At 42.0% G+C, this 11,380-nt stretch overlaps 1 protein-coding gene across 1 annotated transcript; it reads right to left on the bottom strand.

Moving 5' to 3' along the window:
- Positions 1 to 233: 233 nt before the first annotated feature.
- RBM24 (RNA binding motif protein 24) lies at positions 234 to 11,286 on the bottom strand. The gene is made up of 4 exons (XM_004693303.2): positions 11,115 to 11,286; positions 9,944 to 10,067; positions 8,500 to 8,554; positions 234 to 2,424 (listed from the first exon to the last, which is right to left on the bottom strand). Exons 1-4 carry the CDS (start codon positions 11,280 to 11,282, stop codon positions 2,061 to 2,063), a joined length of 711 nt encoding a protein of 236 aa, XP_004693360.1. The 5' UTR covers positions 11,283 to 11,286; the 3' UTR covers positions 234 to 2,060.
- Between the last annotated feature and the right edge of the window lie 94 nt (positions 11,287 to 11,380).

The raw sequence follows: 11,380 nt of genomic DNA, 5'->3' as shown, positions 1-11,380 counted from the left end.
TACACCAGCTTCTGACTGAGGGGCCTCTCCTTGAGTTACCTTTCAGTTAGTCCATTTCCGGTGACATGAATAAGTCTGTTAGGGGTCACTGTTGGAGATAATCTAATCTGCTAAAATAAAAACGAGGCAAGTATTCATTTTCTCTAACTCTACTAAAAAGGCATAAAAACAGGGTGTGCAGAAAGATTCTGCTCCTTTGAAAATATTACATGTAAATCCTGGCTATTTATTCTAGTCAAAAGGAAAAATCATTCTACTTTTACACCATTAGAAACAATCAATGCCACAGGAGTTTTTAAAAATTATATTTAATACAAGTGAATAGATTAGAAGATCTGAAATGTTATAAAGCAATATACACAATGAATAAATAATTTGCACAGGAGAGTCATGTCTACATTACATAACACTGTCTAGTATGGGAACACTTAAAGTAAATCCAGTGATAATGGAAAAAGTCCATAAAAATGCTAACCTGTCTTCCCTTGTATGAAATTGTTCAAGTATAAAAATCCAATACAGTGTAAAATAGTATTCAATTTAGTTTAAGAATAAAAATTGCAAGTATTGCAGTTTCAGAAGAAAAATGTAAAGCAGCATTTAAAAACTACATAAACTACACAAGAATAGTGTTCAACTAATGAAGTACCAATAAATGAGATCTAACAAGCAAAAATCAGAGAAGGAAGCATGAAACTAGCTATATATTCTGTTTTAAAAAACTAAAAACTAAAGTAAACTAAAAAGTGTTAATGTAAGAGTACTCTTATACAGTGCACATATGAATTTAAATAAATCCAAGTCAACATCTTTAGTTGAATAGGTTAATATTTAATATGCTACATCTAGACCTACTAAATAATTTATGCCATGAGATGAATACATAATTTTACAGTGTCACATCTAAAGTTCCTTTCTTTAGAGTGCAGCATAGTAAAACTTAAATATAAATATCTTAAATAGCATTACTATTAAGGCACAGTATAAACCACATTATCATTAACCTTTGAAGAATTGTAATCTCACTAACCTTGTTGTCTCATGTCACTAATAAATAGTTTTAAATATGACTCTGAAATACATACTAAAAAGTGTAAAATTATTTAAAAAGGGAAAAAAATAAACGTCCTTAAGACAGTCCTTAAGGGTTTAGAATCTGCAAACTTTGCCTGCCTTTATTCATAAGCCACGAGTCGACACAATAAATAGAAAGAGAAGGCTGTTGTAGTAAAAGCCTGATCCTATTTCAGAATCAGAATTGCTGACACCAGCAGATACAAGTTTCCCAAAATTGAAACAGGATGGGGAGAGGGATTAGAATGTGACAAGCTCATCAAACAAGCACAAGTGATGTGTTCTTTCCAGAACTGTGTGTTATTGATTGTCTGTACAGCTGTTCACCCATCAATTCTACATCACTTGCTCCACAGCCCCGCTCATCCACAGGATAGATGAGAAAATAACTTTGGTGCTTGTCCACCATTGTCCCCACTGCCACGCTCCCGGATTGATTGTTCGATGCCCGTTTTTGAGAGTTGTAAGAACAGGACCTTGTTACTTGCAAAAGTTCGGTAGGCCATAGCGACTGCTAGAAATGACAATCAGTGCTTACACCATCTTTTTTGAAATCTGCGTTGCAATGTAATTCAAGCTACATATTGCTCACTCTGTATTCCCTGGTTCATCTGGATTCAAATAGCATTTTCTAACTTGTAAAAGGCAGTTTGCTTCCCTGATACTATAAAAAGAGCAAAAATAAAAATTCCGTTATAAAAGTGAAGTTCCGCTGTTTACTCCTGCCATCCTTTTCTGGCGGCCTCTCCTCTAACTCAGGCTCTTTGGGATCGATTTCCAAAACTGCGCCCACTCCTCTCATTCTCTCCCCTTTCTCATCCAGAACACTATCGGAGTCTAAAAAAAATAAGAATCTGCTTCACAATAGCATAACTTTTTTTTTTTTAAAGCTGTTAAGTCAATGTTAACGCTCAGATTTAGCTACTAAAAATTGGAAAATTGGGAGGCCAAGAGAAAACAATTCAACTTTTGATCACACGGCTGGTCTATTGCATTCGGTCTGTCTGCAGCTGCTGGGGCTGATACTGGCCGAAGGCGGCGGCGGCCGCAGCTGCGGCGGCGGCGGCCGCAGCTGTCCCAGGTGCTGCCGCGGTGATTGGCTGCTGGACGGCGTAGCCGTAGCCCCCGGCGGTGACGTAGCCGGCAGCAGCTGGCGAGGCCGCGTACGGGTACTGGTCATAGGCAGCGGCTGCAGCGGCGGCGGCGGCGGCCGCGGAGTATTGAGCGTAAGCAGCTCCAGTGTAATCAATGTAAGGGGTGGTGGAGGCCGCGGCTGCAGTGGGCTGCACGTGGGGAATGACCACTCCAGGCTGCACGAAAGCCTGCGGATAGACATAGTGGGCAGGGATCCTGTAGAGAAACGGAAAACAAAGTCAGGCCGCGCGCCTCCTGTCCGGATTGTGCATGGCTTGTTCAGAACTAAGACAAACTCAAATTTAGTGGTTATTATGAGCATAGGGTTGCCACGATATCGACTCCCCAGTGGTGGGTGATAGCCAAATTCGTGGATTGTCCCCTCCCAAAGGAATTCAGCCACGGATATACGCTCCCCTCCCTGTGGAGGTCACTGAGCAAAAGTTTGGAAAAGCAGTGAAGGTTGAGGAGAGCTGCGCTTGTAAGACACTTCTCGTCAGTGCTGATTGAAGACTTGGGCAAATTTTGCTGTGAGTTGCTAAGACAGAACTCTTTAGCATTTAGCACGTTCTTAGCTCTGAGGCGAGGACTCAAACGGTCATCCGTGGTCACTCAATTCTGTGATGGCCCAACTTTGTCAAAAGGCTCATAAATTTCCACAAAATCCACGTGTCCATTATCATGGCAACCCTACTTGAAATTGCTATGCAGACTCAGCACACATTAATCTCTCTGCAACCTCAGTCACCCTTATTAAAAATCATCATGAAAAGAAGCAGGCGACAAAATAAAAAAGGAGTTTAAAAGTTCACAAGTGTGGTAAACACAGCAGAATCACACTTCTCAAACAGAATGTAGTGCAGCTCTATCACAAGAGGCTGTTGTGGGAAGCTATAGAAATGCTATTAACATTCATGGCAGTGATTCCCAAAGAGGTGTGCAACACGCTATTGGTCTTTCTTTCTTTCTTTTTCTCCATAAAATCATAAGGACACAAGGATCAATCAAACCTGTTTCACTATCAGGCAACCGAAGGTCAGCCAGCTTGTTTATCTCTATGCAAGACAGACAGAAGGGGTTTTGGGGAAATGATGAGGTTGAGGGAACAGGTAGAGATAGGGAAATACAACTGAATATTTCTACAGTTAATATAAACTTAAAAAGTCGACATCATCATACGAGTAAGGAAACATTCTTTTTGAGCATCTACTAGCTCTTGTTTTATTATCCAAATCAACACAACAGACTTAGCAAATCTTTTTAAAGCTGTCCCATTAGGAAATATTTTATACAGATCAATTCTGTTATGATAATTATCTTGCAAAAGTTCACGAATGTGAAACAAAACCCAGTACCTTCTAAAATGACGCATTGAGAGATCCCATAGGAGACAGACTGGAGTCTGTCTCCATTGAACTTACTTAAAAGTTAATTTTGTGAGAAAAATAATCAAGAGATTTTTTTTTAAAAAAACACAAATCTCAGTTGTCACTCTTGTGATTTACTACTGTCCATTTAAGACACTACATGAATATCTGATTTCATCTGTCTTTAAAATAATCTCCATCAAAACCCTCGATAGTCTAAAAATAGCACACTACTGATGCCATCTGGTTGTTGGCAAAGGCAGCTTATAAGAAATACAAGCACAAATAACAATCTTCAAATTTAAAAAACCCTCCAAACAGCAAACTTCCCATTGAGCTCTTTTAAATCCAGCTTTTGCTTTGCCTTTTCAGAGTTTCACTGAAAGCACTCATTATCGAACATCTATGGAAAAAATGAATTTATCACAGAGAGGAGTAACCTTTGACCCCAATGATAAAAATACACTCAATTTCACTAGACTTGTATATATTTCCCAGAGAAACGACATCATCAAGTGTTTCTGAGGACACTTCGAGATGTCCTTAATTGCTTGTCAGAAACCAGACGCACGGTCATGCACACACTCAAAACTTCTCTGCAGGTCAGGAGACTGTTCTTTCACAGCAACAGGTGTGGCTTTATGAAACGCTGGCCCTGGAGGGCGCCGTGGCCACAATGTGCAGACGCAGCTAAGAGAGGCCTGGCTCGTGCCAGTTTACATGGGGTGATGGACAGCAGGGGCTGCAGCGGGCTATTTTTGATCCTGTCATGCGACAAGGGTTTCCAGCGGGTAAAATGTCTTTATAAGGCCAAAGTAAGACATTTATCAGCTGCAAAGGCCAGCCAGTTTGAATCTTACTGATACTGAAACGTTAACCCCCGTACTCCCAAAGTTCCAAGAACGACAATGCTAAGTTTGTATCTTTGGATAAAGCTGTTAACTAAAAATACATAGGAACAACAAGAGTGTGTGTGTAAGAGAGAGAGAGAGAGAGAGAGAGAGAGAGAGAGGGATGCATTAAATGTTAAGGACAGCTGTTTATAGGACTCTGGTCTCTGTCTCCATGGCTTTATAGTTTGGCCCCCCCACCCCCACCCCCTGGGACTCCCCCATGAGATGTAAAGTTCCCTGGAATTATCAGAATCCCACATGGGATCTGAAAAGGGCGGGTTGGGAAGATGTCTGGGAGGCAAATGAAAAACTAGAGTCCTTTCAGACTCAGGGGAAAGAAGAAGCCAGAAGGCCAGGAAGGCCTAAAATAGCTCAGCTCAGGAAGATGGCAGCATCTGACGAAGTGTGGGGTGGCATTTCTGAAGCAATTTCTGTATTAGGAGCTCTTTGAGTAGTGTAGTGATTTAGAAATCTCCTCCCCGCGAGTTATCTACCAATGTCTTGGCCCTCAATTAATCATACACTGTACAGTTCAAGCAGTTACAAAAGCACAGAGCAAAGCTGATACTCCAGGCAATTTTCAGAGAAAAGTTCCCCTTTCCCTTTCTTCCTGCCTCTTTAGGTCCCTCTGTTCTCTGTGACTTTGGAAGCAACATCCTAACAGGTTTGTTTTCCAATCTGTCACATCAGTCTGTCTTCATCTCATTTACTTGCTCAAAGTAACCTACAGTCCTGAACATCAGACCAAACTAACCAAATTTCTTGAACTGCAGCTTCAGCTTCTGACTCCAAGGTGCGTTTTCCAGTATTTCTTCCCACCCTCCCTTGAACCATGTCAGCTGGCCTCCTTAATATTTCCCGGACATGCCACACACTTCTAGATCCTCATCTCTGCTCATGCCAATCTTCACCACGACCTGTTGAAATCCAAATTTCACATCCCCTCACCTGTAGAGCATTGAGGATGGAGCGTCCCCTGTTAGTGTCATATTGCTCATATGGGGAATGAACCTGTATTTCCAGTTGCTGTGAATTAAATAAAACAATCTACACGAAGAGCCTACAATGATGGATACAGTAGGTGCTGAATACAAGAGTTCCCTAGCCGCCGTCATCCTTTAAAATCTAGGTCAACTTCTGTCTCCTTCATGAAGTCTTCCTGGATGTCACTAACCTGATCTCTCTCCTCCTTATCTGAAGTCACATGGACAGTCCTTCTGGGTGCTTCTAATCTAGTTTTCTCACTACACTGGAAAAGAGAATGGAGTTGTGCTTTTGACTACAACTTGATACAAGGCAAGAACATAGGTCAGGTTAATCATGTTTCTAAAAACCTAGAATCAGACTTTTACTTACTGTCCTGTGGGAAATTAGTTGACCTCTGTGTTTCAGGTTTTTTTTTTTCACCCTCGAAAAGGACACTGACACCAAATAATTGTTGTGAAAATTAAATTATATAATTTATATCAATCCTTTCTCAGCTACAGGCGTTCAGTGCCCTTAGTAGCTAGCATAATATCTAGTCCAGTGTTAACTAAAATAAACTCAGCGCTTCAAATGTAAAATATTTGTAAGATATTGGTCAGCTAATCCACAAGTTTCTATCTACCTAGCCACTGTGTTTTGTCAAAAATTCCTTTTAAAAGCACAGAGTAATCTGGGGGCCACTTAGGCACCATACAAAAATAGTTCCATTACTAGAATTCCAAACAAGTTAAGTGAAATTAAAAAAATTCTCAAGCTTCTTTCCAGGCCGAAAATAAGAACATGTGGCATTCAAATAGAATTTAGGATGACCAGGTGTGATTTGTTAGGTACAGACTCTGGGAATGACAGCAGTGTTGAGAACCCCTTAAAAAAAAAAAAAAAAAAAAAAAAGAGAGAAGGCTTACTTGACCCATCTGGAATGCTATCTATTTTGAATAAGAATCTTGAGTTCAAACAATTTATGCAAACAGTAATAATAACAATCCTTTACAAAGACAGCTAATAGGGATGAAAAACAAAAGGTTACTATCAAAATATACTTGATTTTAAGTTGCCATGTCATACATTTTATTCTGCTTTTTATTTTCCTTATGATTTCAAGGATCTATAAGGACTCTCACAACCTGTCTGGATTTCTCTATCTAGCTCCCAAGACCTTCCACAGAGGCTAGTTTCTCCACGCACAAAATCTTTTCTTCTCCTAGGTCTCTGCTCAGCTCACCCCATCCTGTTCGGCATCTACCTGTCCAGGACATACCCAACGACCCAACGATACACCAGAGTGTAATCTCCTCATTTTATATCATCCCCATAGCCCCGTGGATAAAACACCTGGAAATACCTGTTGATATGTTATACAGTTTTTTGTTGTTGTTTTTTTTAAGATTATTAGTGTAAGATTGTGACAAGATCATGGTCACTTCTTAAGATGTATAATCTTGTATTTGATCTCACTGTAAACATAGTCTAGCCCATGGCAGGAAGCACAGAACTAGCTTGGCCCATCAATGCTCCCTTTGTTGTTAGTATCCACTATGGTTTAGGTGGAGGGATGTGGGCATATGAAGCCCTTTCTAATCACACTGGACAAAGGCAATCCTATGGTTAAAACAAAGGAAGAGCTGGTAATAAGAATGAGAGACCTATCTGTGAAAGGGAGCGTTGTAAGAAGGTATTCATGGAAAGTACAAAAAGTCAAATGATGGCTTTTTGGGATCTTTTCTGGGAGACATAGGTAGATTTCTGTCTATGCAAACAGATTCCAACCTGTCAGCTTCCACATGTAGATATTTAGATGTTTAGCTAGAGAAGAAACTACCCCTGATGATGTAAAAGCACTTCTCGAACAGTTAGATATTTCAAAAAGAGGTTTAAATCCTTGGCATCAGAGTTAGAACCTTGTTGACCAATGTTGTAGAATACATAACAGACTCTACGTGTTCAAATTAAGTTTAGGCGGGAGGGATCTCCCATTGAATGGGAGGGAAACTCAGATAAAGAGAGCTGGTAAGGACAGGACCCAGAGAAAACTAAAAAAAGAGCAGGTTGTTCACCTGAATTAGGTCTGAAAAGTGAGAGTTAATGCTACACTATGCAACCATCTGACTGTGTTAACGAAATCTGATAAGAGTTGTTGAACCTTTACATTAGAAGACCTAAAAGTGGAGACATTGCAAAAGAAAGAACCCCGTTCCCAGAAAACTCCCCAGAAAAACAGAAACTTAGGACATGCAAGGAATGAATCTGTATTCTCACAGAGGGAAATCACACAATTTAGCACTCACTACAAAAAAAATATGGTTAAATGGAAGTCACAGGCTAGAGCTTAAAAGCAAGGAAAATAAAAAGGCCCTTTGCTTCCCATGGCAAAGTCAAAAATCAACACTCCTCAACACCACCACCAAAACACAAAGAGCCCCTTCCCCGAGGAGAAGAAAACACTTTCACTACAGCTCTTTTCAATTAAGTAAAAAGCACACAGTTTAGCTATCAACACCACTTCATGACTGTAATAAATAAAATAAAGCACACGGAGGTCTATTGACTATTGTGAAAAATAAAATCAACAACACCAACATCCATGCATCGTTAATCACCATCTGAGCCATGTGTCTGAGTCTACTGGGTACAGAGTTTAATTCCAAACAGAACTATTCCACCTCTTATCATCGTATCCTTCTCATCAGTTAGCTTAACTGTATACGAGCCCTGTCAGGTTAGAAAGAGATAAATAAAATTGAGTCAAGTTGAACAGTTGGCATGGTGTTGGGACATAATTGTCTGGTACACAAGTCATACCTGGTATTTTTGTTTTGTTTTGTTTTGTAAATCATAAGCTCAAAAATTTGTCTGCTTTGGAGGCTGCATACTTGGTCAGATAACTTGACTCATCTAAAAATATTTATAGTATCAGCATTAAACGTACACAAACATATGTAGATATCTATAACCAGGAACATTCTGTGACATGAACTTGTCTTATATTACAGAAGCAGGTTAACAAGTGACAGTCATATGGCAACTTAGGGGATTAACTGACTTACCCGAAAGGTCTTTGTATTAGGGCTGGATGAAGTTGCTGAACGCCAAAGGCAAAACCTAACAATAAAACACACCACAGTCTCCATTGATACATCATTAGGCACTTACTCCTCCTGACTAATGTGCTTTCACAAGACGGATTTAGAAAAGATAACCATTTTTTCATTCTTTTAGAGAAAAAGTATTTGCAGTCATTTTTAGGAATGATACTGTTGATTCAAAATAAAAATATGAATAGACTGCAAGTGGAAGCTAGAAATCACCTGCATAGTTTAACGGACATAGAGTTAAGTCTGTAGAAAATTTGACCAAGGAACAATTCTCATGGAATGTCACCAGTAACAACAGGACTTGATAATGAAATTACAGGTCACAAATACTCAGATGATTTCAAATCATGAGCTTTAAAAAGTCTTTGTAATTTGGGACATTCTGGAATGGTTTGGAAGCTTATGGATGTTACAGATCCTAGTATTAATAATTCACAGAAACACACTCCCCTTTCCTTCTTTCCTGGAGAGTACACACCTAAAATGTGTAGATCAATGCATATGTTTAATGCTTCTGGATACTGGTACATCAGCTCGCCTTCTTGGCAACCTAATAGATTCCTAGTAAATTCATTTGGATTGAAGTGGCAGTCTCTTTCCAAATTTTCAAATGGAAAGACGTATGAATAGATGATAATTAAAAAAAAAAAGTTGCTTACCCAAGAAAAAATATTACATTTGCTCAACAGTTAGTGCTCAATTATTTGTGTTCATACAAAGGGCAGCATTTTCAATCATCTAAAAGTTCTTATTTTCACAGAGACAAAAAAATCCTGCTCCTTTTTGGCTACTAAGAGGTACATGACTTCAGAGTCAATCATCTCCAGTTTCTAAATGTCAGTTTCTTCATGTGTAACATGAAAGTCCTGGGTTATGTGAAATCTTTCTATTTCCTTTCATTATTCATACTCTATGATTTAGAATAAATGGTAAACATTTACCATCCGGACAACACCCCACCCCTATGCTTCTCTTGAGTGAGTGTTCAAGTCAGGCTGTCTGCCCCTGAGCACAGAACAACTGGTGGTAAAAAGACAAACAACACTAGGTATAGAAGATTCACTAGCTGGCGGTCACATATTTGGCCCACAATCCACATGCGAATTATCTATAAGTAGTGGAAAACCTGGGAAAGCAGGAGCAGACATAACTCATATCACAACAGAAACGGAATTAGGCTCAAGGCTGGGTGTTATATAAACTCTTCAGACCCCACAGATCTATTTTAGCCCACAGGTACATTTCAAGTCCTGAAAGGAGTGTTTGCACTGCTCATTTATCTTTAATGCCTGGGGAGAAAGGCCATCCATGACTCAACTGTACTCAACACATCTACAGATTCTCGGGCACAAGGAGGGGTCTCTAGTGGCAGGGAGGTAGGGAGGGACATTCTTACCTGGTTGCATGATCCTTGGTTTTGCTCCCAAGTATGCCAGGTTCACGTTTGCCTTCCTGCCATCAATGATGGGGTTGGGGTCCTTGCAGGCCCTTTCTGCAGCAGCCCGGTCAGCCATGGTGACCTTAGCAACAGACACACACAGACATGCATACAAAGCTCTAAAGGAAGCACTGAAGGAAACCAAGAATGGCCCTGGAGAAATCATTCCTGATAAAACTGAGGGGGTTCTTAAACTTGTTCTTTCTTTTGATCTTACTCCTTGATCCTCTGTACATATAAATAAATAAGAAAAAAAAAAGACAAAAGCATGCAAGTCCTGTCCACCACCTGACCCCCAAGCCCCACCCCCCCCAACTCAGCAGGGCCTAGCAGAAATCTGGAGGCCTGAATTCAGACCTAGAACTACTCTGGATCTTCCTTCCCCCTCCACCCTCCCACCTCCCTGTGGTGTATTCCAGGTTCCTACCCAGCCCCCAGCCAAAGAGGCACGCTTGCTTGAAAGAAACTCCAGCCTCCTATCTGCCGGGTTCTCCCAAGAACCAGCAAACACTCCTCAACGACAATAGCTATTGTGTTACTCGGGGGTTCCCAGCTTTTAGGCAGCTGAGTTTGAACGTTAAATCTCCAGGAGGATTTATGCTCTTTCAGTTCAGCAAAGAGTCGCCGGCTCATCTTTTCAAAGAACCCACCTGAGCCATTCAAAAAAGGGCTATGTGGTTTAAGGGAAAGAGTACCAGACCTCCCGGGGTGTCCCCTCCCAGTCCTGGTCTAACGCCGCCGGGAGACACGCATTTTTACAAAGCAACAGCGTGCTTAACAACCGGCCTCCAAGCAGGGAAAGGCAAGTCCGTGTTACAGTGGCCTCTCCCTCCCAACGCTCCCCACTCGCAGATTCAGCAGCTCTTACAGCTCTCTCCTTCCACCTGTCCCCCGACAGCGCGCGGCGGCCGATGCCCTCGGAAGCCCGCGGGGCAGGCGCCAGCGCTCCCTCCCCTAGCTCCGCCGCGCTCAAACTTTCAGTTCAGCCGGGAGCCCAGGGGCCCCGTCAGTCCAGCCCGCTGGGTTCCTCCCACCGCCGCCCCTAAACTCCGACCTCAGTCCCTCCCCGCCCGCGGTGCCCCCGCAGGGCTCCCCGTCGCCCCCCCACCCCCTCTTCCGCACAACTTACAAATCCATAGCCCCGGGACTTGCCCGTCTGCCGGTCGGTGATGACCACCGCCTCCTCGATGTCGCCGAAGACCTCGAAGTACTTGCGCAGGCTGGCGTCGGTGGTGTGGTAGGGCAGACCCCCGACGAAGATCTTGGTGTACGTCGTATCCTTCTGGGTCGTGTGCATCTTCGTGCCCGCCCCGCGGCTCGGGCTCCGGCTGCGGCTGCGGCTGCGGCTCGGGCAGCGGCTGCGCCTCCTCCTCCGGCTCCGCGTCTCCCGCACCC

This window comes from Condylura cristata, unplaced genomic scaffold (assembly GCF_000260355.1).
Source record: "Condylura cristata isolate star-nosed mole 26May11 unplaced genomic scaffold, ConCri1.0 scaffold00037, whole genome shotgun sequence".
Lineage (NCBI taxonomy): Eukaryota > Metazoa > Chordata > Mammalia > Eulipotyphla > Talpidae > Condylura > Condylura cristata.
The sequence above is the reverse complement of the archived record's forward strand: the minus strand, read 5'-3'. Positions and strand labels throughout refer to the sequence as shown.

Bases quoted from the DNA above. Each gene is read 5' to 3' on its own strand.
- RBM24 (XM_004693303.2), bottom strand. From the start codon at position 11,282: ATGCACACGACCCAGAAGGATACGACGTACACCAAGATCTTCGTCGGG. The intron at 10,068-11,114 runs GTAAGTTGTGCG...TCTGTTGCTAAG, and splicing joins AGTCCCGGGGCTATGGATTT to GTCACCATGGCTGACCGGGC. The intron at 2,425-8,499 runs GTAAGTCAGTTA...GTTTCTCTACAG, and splicing joins CTAATACAAAGACCTTTCGG to GATCCCTGCCCACTATGTCT.